At 39.8% G+C, this 26,053-nt stretch overlaps 1 protein-coding gene across 3 annotated transcripts in view; it reads right to left on the reverse strand.

Annotated features, from left to right (window-relative positions):
- The window catches only part of drosha (drosha ribonuclease III), a 183,368-nt gene that overhangs the window by 135,645 nt on the left and 21,670 nt on the right, over window positions 1–26,053 (reverse strand). For all 3 annotated transcript variants that reach the window (XM_066665982.1, XM_066665981.1, XM_066665980.1), the window contains exons 15-16: window positions 13,610–13,717; window positions 12,483–12,590 (exon numbers count right to left, since the gene is read on the reverse strand). In XM_066665982.1, coding sequence (XP_066522079.1) covers window positions 12,483–12,590; window positions 13,610–13,717 — 216 coding nt within the window. The remainder of the gene's footprint in view (window positions 1–12,482; window positions 12,591–13,609; window positions 13,718–26,053) is intronic.

Here is a 26,053-nt window from a genome sequence, read left to right on the forward strand (position 1 = left end):
AGAGCCTGGTGAGAGCTCCAATGTTCAGGACTATAAATGATATTAATATTTTGTTTTACAGTCAGTATTTTTATGTCTTATTTCTCATCACATTACATTTGCAAAGCTACAAAGCTCATCTGTACATAATCCTTCAGACCTAACTTTAACTCAGTAGGTCTAAAGCCCAAATTAACCCTATGCCGTAGCCTGACGCACACCTTCTCCAGAAATGTAACTACTTTTCACATCCATGCAGACTACAACGATTGTGATAGGTCAGTATTCAGACAGACATTGTTTATGTTGAACCGAATGTAAAGGACAATGAACTCCTCTTCTCCACACTATAGAGACCGCAGACGGCAGCAAATTCATAGCATGAGATTTCCTCAGACATGGTGTGGATGTCAGAAATAAAAATGTTTAACAAAGAAAAAATACAGACATCTCCATGGAGAAACGCTACAAAAGCTCACAATGGCATAGGGCTCTTGCGTAGCCTATGACGTAGGTGCTGCGTCGTGTCAATGCAGCAGTATAAATCCCATTCAAACTTTTACACAATTGACACCCAAACCCATATTTAAACTGGTTATTGTGATTTTGTGCTAGACCTGGTACAACTCAAGTTTATGTCATAAAGGAATCTACCTTGGACTCAGTTTTCCTAATATGGGCACATTAGAATACACATTTCACACGCTGGGCCCATGTTCCAGTGTGACTGCAAAAAAATTGTTTAAACGGAACAAAACAGACACAGCAAGGGCTGAGAAATAAGAGTAAAAAATAAAAAATAAGAGTAAATCTCACCCCTGGACTCACACTGAACTGAGCTGTGACTCTTCCTCATTTAAAGGAACTGGGGCCAAAACAGGCCTGTTAAGACAGGGGGAGAATGCTGCTGTGGGGATTGATCCCAATCACCTATTCTGACACTGCTCTGGTCTTAATCTGTTCCATACTTCTAGTCTCTTCCACAGTTTGGTATAGACTTGAATACACTACATGACTTTTAAAATCAAGGCATATTATAAACAGACTGAGTATCTCACACTACACAACTTTTTTTTGCTGACTTTTACAAAGACTTGAAAACACAGGTACACACTACACGACAGGAGATAACACTATCAGACCCCAAACTCTCAAACTAAACATGTGACTCTGGTTGTAGTTTTCCATGGTTTTACCTTTTAATCCTCCACCACACGTGTGTGTTCAATTTTTTTGCTCTTTTCTCAATGACTGCTGATGGGATTCATTCTGTCTTTATTTCGTGAAGAATTTACTCTACGCGATTACGTCCAAAGTCATGTAAAAAAAAAAATCAAACATGTTTGGAATGAACCAGAGTGGGAGCCCCTCGCACACTACACAACATTCCCCCGACTGACAGCTGCGAATGCACCAGAGTCTGCAGACTAGCGCCAACTAGCAAAGACTCTGCCAGAATGGAAATTGGGATTAAAATCGAGCTAAAAGTCATGTACTGTTACTCCAGCTGCAGTGGGTAACCAGTGATCTTCCAGAGATTCCTGATTAGGTTCAGATCAACATTTCAACATGCAGGAAAGGAACCATGTGTTGCCAAAGGAGGTTCTGACACAAGAAGCTACCCCTGCTGAAAAAACACATTCACCCAAACAATGCTGGTTCCTCCTACAAACTTACTGACTTTTAAACATGCTAGGTGTTCAGTCTTACCCCAGTTCAGCACCTGGCACAGTGTTTCCCATCTGACCCAGCTAAATTAAACTTGCACTCAACAGTAAAGTGAACCTTGCACCAGTTCCCCTTCGTCCACACATCATGTTCCTCTTGAAAGTTTAGTCTAGCCTTTTGATTCTTTCTGCAGAGGAGAGGTTTGGTCACTGCAGAATGAGTTTTCAGCTTGAGCTCTCTCAGGAGGTCGAGACAGTGTATGCCGAGACAGAACCTTGCCCGTTCGGCTCTGAATTGGCAACCAATTCTGGCAACAAGTGTTGAAACAGTTCCCCATCGAGTGTGTCCATCACCCCTGTTCTCTAGAGCATTTGTCAAACATGGACGACCAATGTTTTTTGAGGACATGACTGAATTACTGAAAGAAATACTCATGAAACTCAAAGCTTTATTTTTCAAGTAATCATGTGTTTGCAAAGGCTGAAATTGTATCCTGCATACATGGCTTACACCACTGTGAGCGTTTATACTTGTGTATTGGTGTGTCTGTGTCATTTGACAATTACAACTCCAAGACATTAAGCTTGAATCATAAACATCTTCCTCTACGCTATGGAGCACAAAATGTAGTAGTGTAGTAGTATTAGTTTTATAATCTGTGAAATGTGCTATTTAGGGCACTAAATTAAACGGAACATAGTTAATAAGTGGTGCCAAGCAACACAAGTTTTTTATTGTGATATAAATTATTATTATTAGGGCAGTACGGTGGTGCAGCAGGTAGTGTCGCAGTCACACAGCTCCAGGGACCTGCTCCGGGTGACTGTCTGTGAGGAGTTTAGTGTGTTCTCCCTGTGACCATGTGGGTTTCCTCCCACAGACAAAAAACAAACATTGGTCGGTGAATTGGTGACTCAGACATGTCTATAGGTGTGAGTGTGTGTTGCCCTGTTAAGGATTGCCCAGTGATTACGGTTAGGCTTAGGACCCACCGCGACCCTGAATTGGAAAAGCGGTTGCAAATAATGAATGAATTGATTATTAATGTTATATTATATATTATTATGATTATAAAATAAGCTTCATCCCAATTCTGTTCTATTCAAATCTGGTTGTGCAGTGATTCTGAAATTTTGAAGTGTTAACGGGAATGTCTACCATTGTGGGTAATTCACAGTCCTCTTGTTGTTTACATTTAGAAGTTAAGAATCTTTCAAGGTGGAAGGGTGTGTTTGAGGGGAACAACATGTTTGTTTTGTAGCACTTTCAGTAATGCAGTTAGCCGTCTCCTCAGTTTGGAGACATTTTCCACCTTAAGTGATGCGAAACAGCAAAAATAAGTCAATGTTACTCAACTATAAAGCAGTCACGAGAGAGAGAGGGACAGAGACAGAGAGAGAAAGAAAGAATAACATACTTGAACGAGTCAGTTTGCCTTTTTACTCATTTACAGACGCTGGGGATTCGTAAAACACACCAAATTCGTTTTGAGCATGCAAACAGACAGGTGAAGAAACATCTGAATTTTATAAAAAGTGTTTTTTATTACAATCGTGAATGTCGCCTTTTAATTTGTTTTCTAATTTTGATTTCTGTTGTATTGTTTGGGTATGGTACCACCTCCACCGCTACTGAATAGTCAATCAGAGTTGACACAAACCTTGGCAGCTGCTTCAACTTGCCATCAATCCCTTCTTAGCCAACACATGGTCACGTTTTTCTGCACTGCATCTTTGCATAAATATACATCACTTTTGGTATAGAGAAGATTTAAGGCATTTGTGGTCATTTCTAGTCCACTCATGTTTATTCAAGATAAACAGTGATTACCTTAAAATCTCAAACTTGCCTTTATTAAATGCTCATTGTCATTAAAAACAACACAAAGGCCTTCTCGGACAACCAGCCAACAGATGATGAAAACGATATTGGCCTGGATTAACTGAAATCTCATTGCAGTGGATGAAGTTGGTGGTGCTCCAGCGAGGGGATGAAAAAGTGGAGCAGGGGGATGAGGTGCACAGTGTTAGCAGCTGGTGGAGGTTGTGCAAGAGGCCTGAGCTGGAGTCATGATAAAACAGCCCATTCAGGAGGGGAGTGGGGGGGGGGGGTGCTAATACTGACACTACACAAATTTAGCCAGCTATTGCATCAGCCATTTGGAGTCTGTCACTGCGGCAAGTCTCCCACAAAGGACAAACGCTGCTCGATTATTTGATTTAATGAAGTGCCACTTCTAACTCATCGCCTCTCGCAATAATCTTTTCTTTTTAACATTTTAACTGAAAGGGCATCTAAGGCTAAAGTGCAAATGAGGAAAACTTTGATGATAGTTTGGTTTAAATAAAAAGAGCCCCTTTACCTCAACTATCGCCTATAAACCATGCACATAATCTTACTTGATATTGTAGGTAACATTCTGTAGGAGCTTATACACTGTTTCCAAAAGGGTAAGGCTTAGACACCCATTATAATTAGTGAATTTAATATTTTAAGCTGTAACTATTGTAGATAGAGACATTGAGTTGTGCACACAGTTGCATCATCTCCACAGAAAATCATTAAACAAAGCTAGAGCACCTGCACATGATTCTAAGATCACTATGCTCAGTGCCAGTGCATGGGATGATGAATATTAGGTTCAGAAGTAAAACATTTGGAGCATCCTCCACTACTTTCACTGTGAGCTGAAGTGGTGTTAAGTGATCCAGCGTTAATCACCCAACATCAGCATCACAGCTCACTAAAGCTCTTGTGCCTGAATGCCATCAAATCCTTAGAGAAATATTCCAAGATTAAGTCTGAAGACTTAACGGAAGAGTAAAAACTGTTACTGTAGCCAAAGGGTGGAAACCCGCCTAATAACACTAGGGGTGTCAAAGTAAACACATTAATAACACATTAACACAAGAAAGTTATAACTTAAAAAAATACATAAATAAATATTGCCATTAACACATTTCCATAATTTCACACTGTGAAAAAGCCAGAGATTGTCTGCTACAGATACAAGGCAAGAGAGAATGGCACTGAAGCACTTTGTTTTAATTTGTCTAAATCAGAATTAAATGTTTAATGATAGAAGTGAGAGCAGGGAGTAATGCAGGGCTGTTAACAACACAAGACACAACATAAAAATGTGTAATATATATAAATTTCACTGATATCCAACTTTATACTGCTGTTTTAAAATAAGTGGAAGTGTCATATGCCTAACTAGGCTAGCTGGCAGCTGACAGCATCCAAACCATGCACAATTCTCTTAATTTAGGTTTTAATTCTGTCTTTGAATGATAAGGGGCTGGCTTCTTTCTACACGGAGCTCACCGCAGAAAAATTTTCATGTACCAAAAAAGCTTTAAAGCATTTTTGTGCAGCATATAATTGTAATTCAGAATTCAAACATTTTATGGTAACAGCTATGTGGTATTAAAAGTGACAATTGTCATTTTATTAAACAAAAAAATACAACAGTTTGAAAATTTAAGTAGTTTGAAAAGAATTTATTCATTACTGCATTAGTTCCATCAAGAGAAAAGCACTGTAAAAGCATGTGCATCGATATGTTCTGTTTTTGGGGATAATATTGTATTCCAAAGTGAGTTTTGGTTCAGACAATTTAAATTTGGTCCTTTAGATGTTAGTGATAATGAACGTAGTGTATAATACTTACATTTTAAGTCTTGTTTGTTGATTAAAAATAGAATTGTCATTTTTAATAACACCCAACACTTAACATAAAACAACAAAAGAGTTGAGTGTGTGAGTGAATGTGTAAGTGTGTGCTGCCTTGCAAGGGTTGGCACCCTCTGCAGGGTGTGTTCCCACTTTGCAACCTCTGATTCAGGGGTAGTCTCAGGAACCAAGGCAACCCTGAATTGGATAAGTCTTCTGTTACAGACAATGAATGAATGAATTAATTAATTACACAAAAAAAGAAAAACAACACAGTGATTATCATTTACAAGGTCCAATCGTATTCCTGCATTCAAACAAGGCAGAGTCTGTTAGGTTTTAATAAAGCCATGAACAGCTGATGCTGTTTGGAAGAACCTAGAAACTAGACCCTAGATACGGCCCAAAAGCAGCTGCCTCCAAATAAAACCTTCAGGAATAAATATAAAAGCTCACAGGGCTGTTTCTGAATGTCAAGCATGGTCTGTTAAGGTAAGGTTGAGGCTCTCACTTCCTCAGCATTAGTATTTTTATCTTTTCAATTTAACAGGATAGGATGATTTGACAGATTGTTCACCAAGTTTACCGCACACACTGCAATGATGTTATGCTGCACTGCTGAAAACTGAGGCTGCACTGTCAGCTATAGCAGATGAGAGCACTACGTTACATACCAGGACAGGCATGGATAACGTATATGGTCAAAATATTGCACATAATCAATATTGTACTATGTGATTACAAAATGTTACCCATGACACAGTTCACACACATACAGCTTACTGTAAAGTGCTACTTTGCCTGTGTTACCAGTCCAACACTGATGTCTATATCTACACACCCTTGCATCATTTGCAACCATGTTGGGTTGTTACATAATCTCAAACAGATTTATTTATGTGTTTTCTGACACTGTATGACATTTTTATCCACAAAAATGGCCACCACTACAGACCAACTCCAGGCTTCAAGAGGAAGGCATGCTCTTTTAGCTGTATTACATACTTTTGCATGGGTAGCCTTGTGCTCCGATTCAAATCTAAAGAAGCAAACTTCAGACGTGAACCGTGTTTTGGCTGAACGACTACCTTTGGGGAAAAGAGAGGGAATTCTTTGTTTAAATATAACAAAACATACTGCAGTCAGTGTTAATTATGCATGATTTGTTGACTCAACTATGATTTGCCTTTCTTCTTGGTTATGTCTGGTTCTAGACACACAGACACACAGTCTGAGGATATTTGAAAGTGAGTGTCACACTTGCAGAACCAAATTATTCAGACTCTGCAGGGTGTATCCACGCGTGTGTGTTTCTCGTCTTTTGCCGTCACTAAAGCTCTAAGCAGGATTTTTGCTTTTGGTGCAGAGCGCGGAGATCCATTGATGCAGAGTGTGTGTGCTTGTGTGTGTGTGTGTGTGTGTGTATGTGTGTGTTTCAGGACAATTGTGTCAGTCAGAAGGAGTGGGAGTGTGCGTGTGCATGTGTAATCTCCTGGAAGGTGGCGTTTTTAAGAGGTAAGAGAAGGTGGTAAATACAGATTAAGATGGTAATCTGTCAACACACTCACACAAACACTCACTTTTGAGTTGTCCAGCAATCGTTCTGGTGTGAATCAGCTGCATTGATTTTTCAGCTATCAGGCCAAGACAGGCCACTCAGGCCTCAGGCGCGACACAAACCTTTATCTGAACTTCCTCTCTTTTACCTCTGATTCTCCTCGTGCCCCAGCTGCCACACTCCCAGAGTCATGTGACCAAAAATTGCCTGAATTACTGAATTTGCTGAATAAATTTCATGTTCCAAATATTCACTCCCTTGTTCTGCATCCCAGGAAACAATAACAAGCATTTTCAAATACCACTATTGAAAAATTAACAAAGTATTCCTTACAAAAAAAAAACAAGCCTTCATAACAAGCGTAAAACAACATTATTTATTTGCAGATGTCTCTGCATGTCCAGTTCCACCTTGGACGGCATTATAGCACATGTGGAAACTGGATGTTTCAAACAAAAAGCAGGTAAATAAGTAGTATTCACCTTCATATCACAGAGAGTTAGGAGTGGGTGATAATACTTCATCGTGAATAGTTTTTGAAGGCGTGATGTACTAAATTTAACTACGTTAAAAGTCCAGAAGCTCTGACAGTGATGCAGACCGGCAGCAGAGCGCTGCTGAACTCCAATTTAGCCACTCCTCCCATAACTTATCGTTTTAGTGATGTACTATCGCTTTTATCTACCGACGTAAACACAGTGTCACTGCTGTTGACTTCAGATGGTATATTACACTTTATGCTGAAGTAGGTATTAAAAATCAAAGCACACACATCTCCCTTGCAAAAACACATGGAAGTATGAGAATGTTTTTATTTTTGTGATTTTTTTAAATCAATAGACTCTACTAATATATAATTGCATTGTGTTGATCTTCCATTGATTTTTTATTTTACATTTAAATATCCTTTATTAAAAGTTTCTGTCTTAAGGGACATTGTGATTAATCGTGATTATTCACAGCCAATTAATTGTGCAACTATTTTATTTTTTTAATCAATTAACAGCCAGTTTCCATTATTACATTAAATGCTGAGCATAAATGAACCTCAAGACCTATGTAGGAGATTATATTATGGAGGAATAGTACTCATATTGTATCCAGGAGTTGGAAACAACTAGATGGTACTTAATAATAAAAATATAACATATCCAAATGCAAAGGTAAAAATCAATGAGAAATATTGAACAAATTTACTGTGTTCCAAAATCTCATGAGATCCCAAGAAGAGAAGAAAAAACAAGCAGCTCTGGGGGCTTTTCAGGACAAGGCCAAACTGTGATACAGTACAAGTGAGGTTTGTGCTGCAGTTGCAACATTTTGCAAAGAATGATGGAACAAACATGACTAAGAGTGAATAGCGAAAGTGCTTTGCAGTAGCTGTTCTGCAGATGCACTTCTTCACACAAAGAACATTGTTCTCTGAACTATCTGGACCTATGATAAAATTCCTTCTGCTAAAAAGAAAAAAAAATGTTAAAAATAGGCAAAGACAAAAGTTTTTTTGAGGAAGCCTGAACACAATTCAAGCCCACCTGCCCGTGGTGTTCAGAGGAAAAGGTGACTTATGATATTAGCGCTGGCTTTTGGAAGCTTTAATGTGATGGATCTTCATAAAAGTCTCTTGGAAAAGTGATTTATGCAGGCAGGGCTGAGGCTGGAACAGCTGTGCTCGCTCGTATTGTGATCATTTCCAATACGGCACCATCAGGCCACACATCTGTCCAGCTCTAGCTCTCCTGAAAACACAGCTGGCCCCTCATATCTAACTCTCTCTCTATCCACCTGCCTGTAGCTACAATCTCTTCCGTTCTATTTTTAACAAACCTCCACGACACGAACCTTACATGATAAAATAAACTAGCTTTAGTCTTGGAGTGTTTTTCCTTCACAGTTTCACTATGTTTGAGGATGATGATGGAATTCTATTTCTCAACAATAATGTTTTTTGCACTAGCAGAAATTCTTAAACACTGAACACTTGCTACTCCTCTGCACTGCATCTAGGACTGGAAAATGTATATCACATTATATTTCTTAATTTCAGTCAGTGCGATATAATTCCGATATCGAAATGAAAAACAAACAAGAGCAAAGAGAAACTAGGCGTGATCCTGGTATTTCAAAATTAGGAAAGCCCAAAATACATACCCTTTTCATTGGAAGGTCTGGAGTAGCTTTGATGCTTCATATCAATGTCTTTGTTTACATGTGGTTTTTATTATAGGATTGTGTTGTACAGAAAATATGGAGGGCAGGTAATAAATGCAGAAATTAAAAAGGTTTGTTCATAATATATATCACCGGCATCAGTGTTTTCCTTGTTCATTTAATTTAAAAATTAATACTAGATGATCTAGCAACAAAGAAAAAAGAAGTCCAAGAACATTGTGTTGATTTAAAGAATTACAATTACTTATTTATTCAATGTAGCTGGTTAGAGTAAAGAAGGAGGCTGTGCGCAGCTATATGGAGTTTTATAAACACACTAATGCCACAAAATGTCTCCCCATCACTTCCCTTTACAATATTTCAGGCAAATACACACACTCACGTGAAATAAAACAAATTCAGCAGTCCTCCTCTCTGAGATATGTGTGTAAATGTTGCAGAGTTCTGAGTCATCCTGCTGAGCTTGTGAACAGCGAAGTAACATAACTAATGCAGAGCCAAACGCAGCCCCAGAAATACACACAAACAGAGCATGTTCCTGTTTTATTTCCTATTATTTATTTATATGAAACGTTGTAAATTACCCCATTCAGCTCCACTGGCCAATAACGCTGTGTGAGAGACTTTCTTGAGTTACTGAACTGCAACACTATCACGGACTAAGGCATTTATTGCGTTGAAGGACCTAGTACTACTGTTCTTTGGTTCCAACTGGCAGAAAGCCTTTAAAAAATCTAGCAAGAACTGAAAGCAACATATCGTCATCAAACAACAACCTCTTGGCTTTGTCAATATTAATGTTTTTAAACTAACTTTAAAACTGAGTGCAGTGAACGGACGGGAGCGCCCTGTAATGACTGCTATGTAACCGATATATATTGAAATATTTAAAATTTGTATAAATATCATATCACAGTTATTGAGACATTTTATATTGCGATGTATACTGATATTGAATTATTGTCCAGCCCTAACTGTATAAAGCCTTTCACTTGTGCACAGTGCAACTAACTGTTGTAGCTCATTTACAACAAAGGATATAAACACTATAGCACCTTCTTTTGACAAAAAGTTGAATTACGGTGCTTTTCTAATGCATGCGACCTACACTACACAACTCTACTCACTTTTTGGTACCTGCTCCATTTCCACTACCATAGCTCCCTGCGAAATATCCCTGGTGCTGTCACAAATACGTCACTGATGAAAACGGCTGGCTTTGGAAACCACAACAAAGGCAGCGGTAAATATAAATGTTGTTTACTCATCGTATATTCATGTGTTGCTTTTGTTGTTTGGGACTGAACACAGCTCCACGCATCAGTTCTGAGAGATCAACAGAGTAGTTTTTTCATACCTACTTACACGGTGCAACTCTAGCTTGAGACTTATGTCAGCCACCAAGCCAAGGTACATTTGAACCTTTTCAAAAATCATGACGTAAATTTACGAGCTGCTGTTATGAGTCTGATAAAAACTAAATGAGATCGCTGCAGTAGCTTGGTGTTTTTTTTTGTCAAAACAGGTCATTTGTGCAGGTTGTCTGCATTTTGTCGTGATTCACAGATCTCTTAGGCCAATTAGTGTTCTGCAAGGTTTCCAGGTCATGTTTTAGGCCCCATCTACATATATCTGGATATTTTTAAAAACGGACAAGGTCCTCATTCCCTACATAGTGAATTAAATAAGATATAAAACCACAAATTCAGATTCCGTCATATGAATAAGGATAAATAATGTGAATTTAGACACATATAATGCACTATTATAATCTATATTCAGTAATTCCATTGACTTGTGTAGAGCAATACATAGGGTGTACAGAGCGATTTGGGATTAAACATCTGATTCTGTCTTGCGTGTTTTGCAAAACACTTGCTTGGTGTTTTGACATACTCTTTAAGAGGTACTATAGCCCCATACTGTTTAAATTCTCATAAACATATTACAATAACTACATTATATAGTCACAAGTTTGTGAACACCTGTTCTTCTGAAATAAAGGATATTAATAAGGAATTTGTTTCACATTGGTGCAGCAGCAGTTTCTACTTTCCTGGCTTTGCACTAGATGTTAGAAGATGTCCGTGTTGATTGTTTTTTTTTTATCTTTACAATGCATTTCAAATAAATTCCATCCATATTACATGCCCTTTTATGCATTTCTGCCATGTGTGTACTACCTGCACCTGAAGACTCTTAAACATGGATTGTGGATTCAAGCAGTGTAGATCGAGCATGGTCAAGCTTCACAATGGCCAAGGAAAACATCAGTGGATACTTCCAAAACATATTCTGTGTGTGTTTTAAATTCATTGCACAGAAAAAAAACCACCATGAAAGCTAAGTTTCCATCAATGTAAACACAACAAGCAATCTGTGTGTTACATCATTATCTCACACTGCATCCTAATAAAGCTAAAGTTAAAGATTCCTGTGCTGGAGAAAATCTCTCTAAATAAAACAGTGCTGTCATTTTCATATTTTATTTGAAAGAAATATAAATGTGTTTTTTTTTTTAATCATCTTTGCACAGCAGTATAATGTTCCTTTAAAAGAGGATAAGGCACTACTGACCCCAAAAGGAGCGAGGAGACCCCATTAAAAGGTTTGAAGATCCACAAGCAAATTTTGGGGACATCTAAATGTGTGACTTGTCTGATAGGGATGATTTTTCCACCTGGCTAAAGGCGTATTCACACAGAGCCTGACAAAAATGGATACGATTTTTAACATAGTCCAACACGATTTTTGTCTCAACACTCTGAAATCAGGGAGGACGCTGGAAGAAGACTTAGAATTTTACTTTAAGCACTGCAACTGAACGTCAGACGAAGGTCACTGGGGGAGTTTAAAGCTCTGCTTCTGTTTGTTGCATGTCTCATTAAAAGGGATTATATTTTCTTGCCTTTTAGTAGTCAGCGTGTTGATTGTTCTGTTGTTTGTGTTACAAAAAGCTGCTACGAACAAGACGAGTGGTTCAGCCACCGCCTTCCTGCTCATTTGTTTGGTCTGCAACCATGACAACGGCGCTCTGATTGGTCAGTCTGATTTGTATGCATCAGTAAATTGCAGAACACAGAACAGGTTCTAATTCAAAATCTGACGCTGTGTCGCAGTGCCTCTATTTAAGGCTTGGAGTGAAAGACACCATTAACATACATGTGTTTGTTTTCAAATATTTGAATCTTACTGTGTGAATAGGCCTTAATGCAGAAGGATGCCAGACACATAATAATACTGCATCTAGGAAGCTAAATATGAGTTTGTACCTCTACTCCAGGTGCAGGGATTCTTTCTAGTCAGATTATGCAAGTTATCAGCACTGAAATACTGATATGAAAAAAATATATCGTGGTAAGATTTTTGGCTCTATTGCTATTACTGCTTTCATTGTTCACTTCAGTGTTTAGCTACTTTCATTATTTACCTGTAACAAGCAGCGTTCCTTGAAGGTGTATCCAATGAGCTTATCCAGGTGCATCAGACACTGGTGGTAGCGGATATGGTGCGTGAGGACTGGGAGCATCATTGCATGCTACACACACACACACAACACAGAAGAGACAGTGAAAAACACAGAGTTACTGAACAGACAAATTGCAACAACCCCCGAAGAACAAGAAGGAACCAAACGTGTGCAAAAGCCGTTGAGGCAGAAATCAATCAGCTCGTCATTATTTATTAAGAGCACTTCTGACGGAGAGAAAGATCAAAGCCTGAAACACACAATCTGGGTGTCATCAGCAACAGGGGCAGAGCAGGAAAAAAATGCCGGGACAGTGACTGGGGGGCTGGAAGAGAAGAAAAATCTCTCTCTCTTTCTTTTCTTACGAGCCAAGCTACGCTAAAAATATCTTGCTTCAACTTAAAAGTGTAGTAACCTGGCTCTGACTCTAAGAGTTCGAGTTCACTGAACCTGTGATAGTCATACAAAAATAATTAATAGTTAAAAGAACAATTATCTATGAATTACTTTCTGGTTACTCATTATTTGAGAATATAAAATCTAAATTTAAAGGCAGAGGCAATTAAAAGGTGCCTGGGTTTTAAGCTCAAGCATTTATCTTTTACGGTGGAGTTCTGTTCCTGTGTGCATGTTTGGGTGTGTGTGTGTGTGTGTGTATGTGTGTGTGTGTGCTCCCCTTTGTGTAGAAAAGTGAGTGTGTGCTTTCAATGAGTAGCAGTGAAGGCCACAGAAAAACATACTTTTTCAGAACAACAAAATAAACAGAAACTGTGCAGAAAAAGTACAGTATTTTTCACTTATTGACGCATTACCTTTCTTTTATTTGTATAACAGAAAAAAATATATATATTTTAATATTTTTAAAAATGTAAAAGTGTTTAAAAGTGGCAGTTTCCTTTAATATTGATTTTTATATTGACTTCAACGTTTAGAAATTATGGTCTTCACCTGTAAAAGCTACTGTTGTGGAGACAGAAGGTTTTGTTCCCGAGAGTGACAATGTACATGAATATATAGGACATGCATAAATATATAGAACATGGTATATGTGAATGACTGTGTCTGTCTGTGTGTGTGTGTCGTTGTACCTGGCACACATCAGAGCGGATCCCAGTCTTCCAGAAGCCTTGGCTGCTGAGCTCCACTGTAACCTCTCTCCTCATGGAGTTCTTCTGCCTAATCTTCTGCAGAGCCTCCTGAAAATTACATTACAGGTTATTAAAATGCAATGCACACACACACATACACTCCTGCATCTCTATCTTTACTACTGGGGTCACCACTGAATGGTATACCACTTTAGTTAAAACACTGCAGTGGCCACCATAGTCTTGATTGATTTTTGGGTTGAAAAACTAGGCAAATTCTTGTCGTATGATGAATCTTGAAGGTGAGCAGATGTTCTTTCTTCTCATTTTTCAACCACAGGAGAAAGCAAGACCGCTAACTTCAGTGCTAGGAAGGCGAATACCACATCTGTATTTATTAACTTGAGAGTCAATGGCACATCAGTGGACTACTTTATCACTGGGTGTGATTCCCTGTAAAGCATTATGGGTATTGTAGTAAGACAGCAGTGCTAAACAAAAACACTAAGAGGGGAAATACAAAAAATATCATAAAGAAAACTGTGAATGCCATGCTGCAGAACATTACATAATCTAACAAAAACAATAAATGCACATTTCAGATGTGACATGGTGTAAAACATTTAGGAACCACACCAGTACAGCATGGAGTGTGGGGGGCGTTTGAAAACTCAGTATGAAAACCTCAGCCTTGCTGCCAACTCTACCTCATGTGTCAATTGCCTCAGAAGAAAATCTAACTTTCACTATCCACAACTGTGCTGCTTTCCTTTTGTACTCGGATGTTGGATTTTCCGAATTCCAAGTAGGATATTTCAACTGGAACGTCCCCACAAGTGGGATTTCATAATCAGAAAGTCAGGGTCGCTTCACCAACCCTAAGTTCAGAACCCAAGATGGCTGGTCCCATATCAACAGTGTGTAAAAGCAGTTTATAACCATTTATTAAAGCTTTTAGTGTGTCATTATCAGCTGTATATATATAGCACGGTCCAACTGCTCTATGCGAATGTGTTTATATGTCCAAAACATTACATAGTGCGCTTTTATCTACTGGTATCGCTAACTATGCTAACCTATTGAAACTAATAATGAAAACCTAGGGCACAGGAATTTTTTAACCATTTAAATGGAACGCGCTCAGTTCGGGTGTTACGTCATTCCGAGATACGACATCCGACTTCCGAAGTAAATAGAGCACAGCGTTTTTTCAACTTTGGAGATATCAGCAAACAACAAAAAGCAGGCAGGACATTACACACACACACTGGATTTAGGTACAGCATTTAGGACGTTTCAGACACAGCCACTGTGTGTCCTTGTAAGCCACAAGTTTGACTTTATCTAATTTCAATAACAACTACATTTTCATTTGGAGTAAGAAATACAAACATAGGCGGAACGGTGGCACAACAGATAGTGTCACAGTCACACAGCTCCAGGGAACTGGAGGTTGTGGGTTTGAACCCTGCTCCGGGTGATTGTCTGTGAGGAGTTCTCCCCGTGTCTGTCTGGGTTTTTCTCTGGGTGCTCTGGTTTCCTCCCACAATCCAAAAACACACGTTGGTAGGTGGATTGGCGACTCAAGTGTCCATAAGTGTGAGTGTGCAAGTGAATGTTAGTGTGTGTAGTCCTGGGAAAGACTGGCGCCCCGGCCTTGCGCCCAGTGATTCGGGGTTGGCTCCAGACCCACCTGGACCCTGAACTGGATAAGCGGTTGCAGTGGATGAATGAATGAATGAATGAAATACAAACGTTTCCAAAAATAAATGTTTTCATCAAAAGTTCAAGACATTTTGTCCTTATAAGTAACTAAATACCCACACACACTGACCAACTCATTATCTGGCCCCTTTGCCCCCACACACATTGCCCCCATGTTGTTCTTCTGGAGCATTGAGTGTACAAAACCTCTCAAATGATATCAACACCTGCAGTTACACACGTGTTGGAGGAATAAAAGTAACACACAGAAAAAAATGTAATAGACATAAGAGAGAGAGAGACAAGGCCTTTAATGCTTCAGTCCATCTGTCATCGAGACAGTCAAGACAAACAAAGCCTCACAAACTGAATCCAATTGCACCAATAAGCATCAGCAGAAAAGGTTGTGATGGAAAGAGGCAAAGCCGAGAAGCAGCAGGCCCTGTAAAGCGGCTAATTGGAGGATTGTGATGGCAGCGGGTTGTCAGCGAGGCGGATGATTGGTTTAGATGTTGGAGTGGAGGACCAATCAGGACGGACGTGCACACGAGCGGCCGTCTGTCTATTAGAAGTTAAGACGGACACACGCTGTCACCGTCAAGCCGTAAGGAATTAACTGCATGTAAGCGTGTGTGTAGGTGTGTGTGTATGACTCAATGTGTCATTTTATTTTCTTTCTTTGAAAAGTGAAACTTTGTCCTCTTTCTGTTGTCACTTGTTTGCTTACTCTGGCTTTTCTTAAAGTTTCATTCCACACAATTTAATGTGCCCAGGTGCATGAACAGAGCCTAGCCATGACACTGCCTCACCTGATGCAATACTGGGTGTTGGCAGAGTTGAGGACCTGAGTCACAGAGTCACTGCCTCTCTCTTGACTCGCACTCAAGTCACAAGTGAAATAATTCGCATTGAGTCAACTCCGATTCAACACTGACATCTCAGTGGGTCCCAAATGCACACTCGTTATTCATTCTAACTAGTGTAACATTTGTTGGTCTCCCTCTGCAGTTGCAGATTTCCACTCACAACACTGTCGTGAAATCAAAAGTGTGGGGGTGTTACTACCCTCCTTCAAAATGTAGGCTACACAGTGCAGTTTCTGCAGTGCTGAGCCCAGATTAGCAGCAACAGAGGCTCCCTATTCTCCCTATTGCAGGTCAGTGAAGCATTACAAATAAAGCACTAATTTTAAGGTAAAAATACTACCTAGTATTCCATTAAAGGTTAAGTTCAGAGTTCATAAACACTTCAATCTGCTCGATTTTTTTGGGGAGCATGCTGTCAATGCACAGATGTGAGATAAGACCTAGCAACACGTATACAATGCTGTGTGCCAAAGCCTAGCATTGCCATGAACGTTATTATGATGGACTCATTTTATTAGTAAACTTGACTTTAAGTGACTTACACATTTCTTTGGAAAATAGCTTCTTATGTCCACCTTCTTTTTTTGCTGCCATCCTCACTTGCTTTTGACACCCATGTGTCACCCACGTTGCACCCGAATCTTGCACAGTAAGATTTGCATATGACTGGAAAGTTTTCTTTCCAGTTTGGGCGCTGCTAACAACCAAACGTAGCTACAAAGTCACGTGAGAGCAGGGAAAGGCACAGCCAATCACACTGGCCATATGTGTTACGAGAAGGTAGGACTCGAGTAGAGAACGCAATTTAACCCTTTCTGCACTTCTAGGCTAATGAGACGTTGACAGATCAGGTTTTTTCAAATTATTGGTGGGAACCATTCAATAATCGATGGATACTGGTGGGGACACATCACCCCCACAAGTAACAAACTTGGGACAAATATGCAGCTTGTGTGCTAGGGTGCATGAGGAGTCTCTGAAATCACTTAGCTGGTGATGTGTTTGTTTGAGAGCGCAAAGATAAGGTTAAAAGTAGAAAATCAAAAAACACAAAAGATAGTTTTACAGAATAAATAAGGAGAAAACAAGAATAGAGGAGAAAGAGAAAAGAGCAAAAACAGCTGCTGAAACCGGTTGCTTTTTATGGACAGGGCTGTTTAGACAGGGATGCAAGAATGCTGCTTGGTGTTTGATCCTTGTGGTATTTTGAATAGTGCATGTCACAATGCATGTTTCAGTAAGATTCCAAGACAGTATTTAACAGTAGTTAACATATGGAGAAATGGGCAGATGATGTCCCCTTCAACAGCACATTTTGTACAAACAAGTCTACAGCCTTGTAGCTGCAGGGTGAACTTAAAGCAGCAAACTTCAGAGCGTTTGAGGCAAGTTAAAAGTACGTTTCATTTCTTTTGCCAGACTATCATGTTAAAAATTAAAGAATGGAATTACAAAATATTTTTTTTTATAAAGTCAAATCACTTTACACTCAACATCAAGACTTTTTCTTTTTTTTTTCTTTTTTTGGTGGAAACCTTCTGTGCTTTCCTCTCCATCACTCCTTCCTCCTTCCCTCTATTCCTCCAGCACCATATTATCTCCCTTCTCCCACCTCGTCGGAGATGTGTCAGTCTCAGGCTGGCGTGAAAAAAGTCGGAGGGTCTAAATTACCCATGAGCGGCAGGATTGTGACACGGCGAGGAAATAAGAACAACAAAGGCATGAATAAATAACGCCATCCCACTTTGAACTGCGCATCAAAGGGAAGCATCACAGAGGCGCCAGGGCTCCGGAGACGAACCTGCAACCAGCGCGCATCTGCAGAGCTCCAGCGAACAGGAATCTCTGAAATGAGTACACGCTCTGGTCCCGGCTCCATCCCGGCAGAAAGCAGGGGTGCAGAACGGAGGGAGGAACAGAGGGTTTTAAAAGAAACCGCACAGGACGCACCTGGTGAGGGAACTTCCAAGTTGGAGGCGGGGCCAAAAGCTAAGGTGACATTTTTCCCATTTAGTACATATTGCTATTAAAGTATGAAGCATACCCGATGGCCTCCTCTAACAATCACACACAATCTATGTTGGTTTAATTTATTGATACGGCCTTTTTGGGCCAGCTGGCATGATATATCACTAATCTACAGCCGGCATGGTGCATTCCTCAGTCTTCCAAAAAAACAAGTCTATCTGAGATTAATTAAAGACAATGTCAGCAATTCTGGGGAAATGCTGTTCTCTCTGGTTTGTTTATGTTCAGAAGCTCAGCATCTTAAAATTGAATGTTGTTTGTGGGGGAAAAAACGACTGGTTTTTCGTACATGCCTGAAGTTTAACTTGTCTTTAAGTTTTTATCCACTGCTGGAATTACCACAAAATAAATAAATCATATGTAATGCAAGTTGTTTAGCTTTTTGTTAGCACTTTCGTTCTGTTTACTTTCAAGCTGTTAGCGCTCTTCTGAATTTAGAGTCAATTCCATCTACAGCAAAAATAGGTCAATATTAGCCACTTATGAAGAAAGAATAGAGGAAAATTCTCATTTCCGTTCATGCTTTTAAGTGATTAGAGGTCTTTCCATTGTCTAAAACCTGCCAGATGCCATTGCTCTGAGCCATGAGCAGAGAGAGACAAAGCTTAGCATACTGGAATCGAGATCCTTTGTTTTTACCCATTTACAGACACCGGGGCTCCATAAACACCAGTTTCGATGTGCAAACAGACTAATGTTAAAAAAAAACTCCCAAAGCACAAAGTAGTCTGTGCACTATGCCCCTCAGCATCCGGTCACCCCAGCTATGTCATTTTATAGGGCCTACCACTTCGTGACTTAGTTGCTGTCGTTCCAGATAACTTCTTCTTTGTTATAATGCCACGGACAGTTGACTGTGGAATATATAGTAGCGAGGACATTTCACAACTGGACAAGTTGCACAGGTGGCATCCTATCACTGTACCAAGCTGGAATTCAGGGAGCTCCTGAGAGCGATCCATTCTTTCACAAATGGTTGTCGAAGCAGTCTGCAGACAGTCTGCCTAGGTGCTTGGTTTTATACACCTGTGGCCATGGAACACCTGAATTCAGTTATTTGGATGTTGAGATGTGTGTGGGGGGGGGCTATATATAAAAAATAAAAATCCACACAAACTAAATAAACGAAGTGATCTCTCTGACGTTTGCTGATTTTTAGGTTCATGACATGTACTACAATAAGGATTATATTTGAAACATGGCAAGTACTCATAAAAATCAAGCACAAAGCAGGCTAAAGGTAGGCTAAAATCCTAAAGTACAGGTTAACCTGAAGATTCATTAATGATAAAAGCTCGCCTCTGATGAGAACAAGCCTTCAAAGATATTGCACAAGTCGTTGCCCTTGTAGTCTTGCACATTGTGCATTTTGATTTGCTAATCAAATTTTGAAGTTGACTGCTAGCACCTAGGTGCAATGCTGGTGGCAGTCATCCCTGCTGGTGCACAGCCTCATGAAGACTGCTGGCCTTCTGAAGGCAGTGCGTAGTAATTGGACTTTTCCTACCAGGGGATCCTGGAGCAACAGTGTGCCACGGAGACACAGTCTTGCCAGGCCCGGTTCCTCCAGCGGCAGCCTGGAACCCATCACCTATTAACATGCTGCCTTGTGTGGAAACCTGGTAAAACGAAGACAAGGTGAACTCATTCTTAGAAAAGAAGCAGCGTGATGACGATCTCTGGGAAGACCGGCAAAACTTTCTGAAAACTGTCAAACAAAGATCACAACTGTCAGACAGGAACAAGATGTTAGAACAAGCTGTGTACAGAGTTCGCAGAGTTTCAGGCAGGATTACAGCTCCTGGTTCTGAGTTCATGTGAGGGTTAGAATGTCCAATATACATTACAAGAAGTGGACAAGAAGTCTAAAAAGACAACAATGTCTTCTCACAGGAAAGTCTCAAGTTTGTGGACTTAATTCTATAAAAGGGAACTATATTAAGTGTTCTGTCACCTTCTTTGATATGGTATAATAGGTTTTGTCATCATTTCGACTGTGTTGTACTATATAAAACAAGCAATTTCATTTATTCATTTGACTTCTCACCCAGCTCACCGGAATCTGCTCACTGGAATCATGACTGCACAAGTTAGGAACTCACCATGGACAGGGCATCAGTCCATTGCAAGGCTCCACACCCTCACACAGGCACTTTGAACAACAAAAGCACTTAAAAGTGTGTTTTTGGACTGGGAGGAAACCCAAAAAGAAACTTACCCAGTCACTCTCACACACACAAACTTGTGGACAATTCCACACAGACTCACACAGTACATTCAGAATCTTTCACAAATATTCTGGTTTTACTGTCCAAAACACAGGCCTGGACACTGGTCAGGAAAATCACAAGTTGCTTTGCGTAAACCTTTCGGCCCTGCCAAAAATATCCATGATGTATTCGGAAAAGCTTGCTGTGATGGAATTTATCATGATAACAATACTGCCGTATCACCCACCCTACCTTATACCTCCAGGGCAAGACTTCTCTACTTCACACATTCTCACTTTCGTCTTTTATCTCCGCACGCCTCCTCCCCCCCTACACTCTTGCAGTCTCTTAGGCTTCTTTATGGAGCACTGTGCTTTCCTCTTCATTCCTTTCACTCTGATAACTTAAAGAAAAAGCAGAGCTGGTGCTGAGTAGACATCTTCAGCAACCGTTTGCAGCGGTGGAAAGTTCTGGCCATTTAAATTTATTAAGTTATTATGTTTAAGTTATTAATATGCCACGTCTGTACTTTCTAACTAAAGTTCATCTCTGGATCCTTCAAGGGCCTTAATGAATAATAAAAGACAGACATCTGAACGGGGAATAGCTGATTCTGTCAAATCATACAGAGGTTACATAAACACGGTATTGTTAGCAGCTTGAGCAATGCCAACCTGATGGACTGCACCACTGTCGGATGTTGGCCAACAAAAAAATAAATTAATTAATTTCTAAAATAGGTCATACTGTTCTATCAAGGCCGTAGCAGATTCCAAATACAGAGCGTCAATACCTAAAAGCTACAATATTAGCATACCGGAATTTTACAGTATAGTCAGTATTGCCCTAACAGTAACTTCTACGTATGTAGACAAAAAAAAAACAAACAGATACATGTATGAATTTATGTATGAATTTACACTGTGAGACAATTGTCACAGTCTCTGTGGTGGTACATATTCAGTACCTTTTTTTAGAGAACATACCTTATACCTTAATCTATCATAAGCCCAATTTCATCTCAAGGACTTATATTATTTTATTTAACACATTTCTATGATGAAATATTACAAATATTCACCTCTCGTTTTGGAGAAGAGAAAGTAATGTACTTTTAGGGAACACAACTGGACTTTAACAGCACTGTTGTGCCTTTAAATATACATTTAGAAAAGTTTGCAACTTTAGTGAAAATAATGTATCTTTACAACACTTATTTATTATTATTGTTATTTTATTTTACAGAGGATGTATGCAGGCCTACAAAGACCTTAAAATACATGTGTAATCTCTGAAAAAGGTCCTTACAGTGCTGCAGGTTTGTTATAACTCTAGCAATAATTGCTTCCCACACTACACAGGGTGAGAACGTTCCTTGCATTCTAAGCAATTTTACAAGGCAGTAGACTGAAAAAAGCAGTTTTTGAGCTGTACATATGTGCACTTTGTAATTGCCTGTATAGCAAACTGGTTAGTCGCTTGCTCTAAATGCTGGAGACAGGGGTTCCAAACCCCCTCAGGAGAACATCAGACATGGCTAATAACGTCACAATATCATCAATCTAATTATATCTCTCTGCGGCTGTCCACTTCTAATTTCCTTGTCTTGGAAGATGTTAATAAAATGGAATATTGCAGATGGCAAATAAAAATCCAATGAATAAATCAGACAGTCATCATCCCGGAAAATAGGAAAACAGTTGTGTCACCAAATTGTCGGTGGGAGCCATTTGAGATTTTGGAGGTAAGGAGGGCATCAAGAAATGGTAAAAATGTATCCCAGGATCAATGCAAACAGTCGTATGGAAGGATGTGAGGTAATGAGGTGTAGAAAAGACTCAAAATGGGCACAAATCCTACTCTGGTTCAATGTTTCGCTCTGCTTTCGACCAAAGATCTGTGTTCAAGTCGAGAGCAATTTGTCAAAATGCAGTGTATAAACAAAGAGCAGTGCATAAGCACAGTTAACATGATCAAAATCCTGGCGTTAGTGAGTGTACATTTTTTATTTTTAATGTAATGTAATGAGCTGTTAAGGGCTGTGTTCATAAGTATAGTGAGGGGAAAATAAAAGCCCAGTCTTATCAGTCCTTCAGTAGGTACGATGGCAAGCCATTCTGGGACATGAAGATGGCTCCATGGCTGATGAGCAGTTGACCACCACCCCCAACCATGATTTTCTGTGTTGCTGTGGTACCAAAAAACGTTCTGGCTAATCAGAGCTCAAAACTAAAAATAAGGTCATATGAAACTACCCTGTGTTTATCAACTGTGTAGGAGTTCGTCCGCCATGTTATTGCTCACGTTAGTGTCTTCGAAAAGCGTTTTATCTCAAACTGACACAAAGAAACACTTTGAGATCCACTGCAAATGCAGGCAGCTGTAGATTCAGAGAAAATAGCCTCTGCTACTGTAAAGACCTTCTTCTAAAAGCCATCTGCAGGAGTCAGGAGAACATTTATAAAGGACCAAGAGCATCGAGCCAATTTCTGTTTTTATTTTCCTTCCAAAACAAGGCTCAGCTGCAATAGTTCTGCTTCACAAAGCAATGTGTGCCAATGAAGTTATTAATGCACAGGAGTAATGGATGGCCTTATAAATAGCTTATCTGTGGAAACCTTGCTTAGCATTAGCCAAGCCGCAAGAGAACAAAAATGCAAGGAACAGCATCAAGATCTGCTCATGGCATTTGGTGCTCTCCTCAAAGTTGTACACTGGGCAGATTTCATGTATAAAGTCAGTTATTGTTGCTGTTAGTGCGGTACGGAAAAGCACACTGGCCTCATGTTCTTAAACATTGATCTTAACCTCCCTGCCTGGGGGGCACACTATTAATTTAAGAAAGCATGTGCTAATACTGAATCTCATTCTATCCCACCCCATTCATGAATGCTAATGACTTTAGTTGCAAGTGGCAGCATTTCTGAAAATGTACATTATAAAGTCATCTTTTTTTTTTTTTTCCTCTAAAGCAGAGCTCCTCCAGTTTGTGCATGCAAGCGTTTTGTGTCTTGCAGAATCAGGTCAAACATATGAGTTTATTTTCTTTTTTATTATTTTTTTTTATGTAAATAATTCAGATTTTAAATAAAAAGCAAACTACTAAATCCAAAATGTATTTAAATCTGCATTAGCAACTGTGTATGCTTCTTTTATAAAGCATCCTTGTGCTTTAAGAGGTCATGCTGAATGTTTACTGGTAAGTTTGAGATTAAAAACACCACTCCAGCTCATCCCACAGATATACTCGAGGTCTATTATTGCAGAAATCGTGGTCTCACTGCTTCACAGCCCAATACAGAGGGGATTTATACACTTCTAGATGACATTTGGCACTGAGCATTAGCAATGGGCTCCAAAGCATCCAACTTATTCTATTGTTATTAGTGGAATACAAGTGTAGCCCATAGGAGCCCATGATGACATGTGTCTTAAATCCATTTCTAAGGTCTTGAAAGTTCCCTACACTGCTTTATCCACCATTTTTTAATCATGATGTGACATTTACTGAACATTCTGAATGCAGTCACATGACAGTCTGTGAATTTTTGCTTGTGTGACCTCCTTTACAGAATGACAGTGTGTTTGATGAGTACAATCAGAACATAGAAACGCTTATTTTTAAAATTTTAAAATTCAAAAGCTTTAGTAACCTGTCCTATGTTACATACAACCCATTCTGATCCTAGGGTTCGAACCCCGCTCCGGGTGAATGTCTGTGAGGGGTTTGGTGTGTTCTCCCCATGTCTGCGTGGGTTTCTTCTGGTTGCTCCGGTTTCTTTTCACAGTCCAAAAAAAACCAAACCTTGGTAGGTGGATTGGCGACTCAAAAGTATCCCTAGGTGTGAGTGTGCGAGTGTGTGTCGCCCTGGGAAGGCCTGGTGCCCCCTCCAAGGTGTGTTCCCATCATAAAAGGGTGTCTACAAAGTTTTGGCAAATAGCTTAGTGGATTTGGCCAATAAAATTCCAGCTTTATACTAAAAAAAAAAAACATGCATTACGGCTAAGGCTAGCTAGAATAATCTGAATCAACTCTAATGTTTAGCATTTTGTGCAGTGGCAACAAACAGCAAAAATTAGGCATAAATTATGAAATATAAACAGGATTGTTTTTAAAGCAACACTAGGTAGTATTTTACAGTTTCAGAATAATCGTGATGATTCACCGACCTCTAATAGAGAGAATAATGTCTCTATTGCTGCTGCTTTGGGCTCAGCACTGCAGAAAATACACTAAAACTTTGGAAAGGAAAATAAAAAAACACCTCAACCTTGATTTCAGAACCGTGTTGAATTACACTTTAGAGGGAGCCTAGGAGCAAAAACAACAGATCTTCATGTATCTACATTTGAGATGAGTGGGTTTGGTGGTCACTCAGCATCAGAAACAAAATGCAATCTGCCAAATGCAATCAAATTTTCACACAAAATGTTCAAACTAATGTCCAATCTAAAGCCTTCCATAAAAGAGTAGATGGTGTTAGTGCAGCACAGAGTGTAAAGCTGCCTATTAAACCCTTTCATTTCTGGTGAAAAAAAAAAACAAGCGTTATATGATCAGGAACAAGGGCGGCACAGTGGCGCAGCAGGTAGTGTCGCAGTCACACAGCTCCAGGGACCTGGAGGTTGAGGTTCAAGTCCAAACCCCTCACAGAGCGGGTGTTTTTGGTGAATTTTGGCCATTCCTCAAGGCAAAACTGCTCCAGCTCATTCAAGTTAGATGGTTTCCGCTGGTGAACAACAATCTTCAAGTCTGACCACAGATTCTCAATTAAAGTTTAAGGCTTTGATCCAGGACAGTCTAGTACATTAAAACAATTCCCCTTAAACCACTTGAGTCTTGCTTTAGCAGTATGCTTTAGGTCATTGTTCTGCTGGAAGGCTGTCCCAGTCTCAAATCACTAACAGACAGAAACTGGTCCACCTTCCCCTCCACTTGGACCAGTTTCCCAGTCCCTGCTGCTGAAAACCATCCCACAGCATGATGCTGCCACCACCATGTTTCACTGTGGAGATGGTGTTCTCGGGTTGATGAGACATGTTGGTTTTGCGCACATAGCATTTTCCTTGGTGGCTGAAAAGTTCAGTTTTGGTCTCATCTGCCCAGAGCACCTTCCTCCATACATTTGGAGAGTCTCCCATGTGCCTTTTGGCAAACTCAAAATGAGCCTTCCTATTTTTGCCTGTAAGTAAAGGTGTTTCTCTGGCCACTCTTCCATAAAGCCCAGCTCTAAGGAGTGTACAGCTTATTGTGGTCGTAAGGACAGATACTCCAGTCTCTGCTTGGGAACTCAGCAGCTTCTTCAGGGATATGTTTGGTCTCTGTGCTGCCTCTCTGATTAATGCTCTCCTTGCCCAGTCTGAGAATTTTGGTGGGCGGCCCTCTCTTGGCAGGTTTGTAGTGGTAGCATGTTCTTTTCATTTGATGATAACGGATTTGATGTTGCTCCGGGGAATCGTGAGAGTTTTGGATATTTTTTTTATAACCCAACCCTAAGTGTACTTCTCAACAATTTGTCCCTGACATATGTGGAGACCTCCCTGGTCTTCATGGTGTTGTTTGGTTAGTGGTGCCTCTTGCTTAATGGTGTTGCAGCCTCTGTGGCCTTTCAGGAAAGTTGTGTTTCTACTGACAG

The sequence above is a fragment of the Hoplias malabaricus genome, chromosome 3 (assembly GCF_029633855.1).
Source record: "Hoplias malabaricus isolate fHopMal1 chromosome 3, fHopMal1.hap1, whole genome shotgun sequence".
In the NCBI taxonomy this organism is placed as follows: domain Eukaryota; kingdom Metazoa; phylum Chordata; class Actinopteri; order Characiformes; family Erythrinidae; genus Hoplias; species Hoplias malabaricus.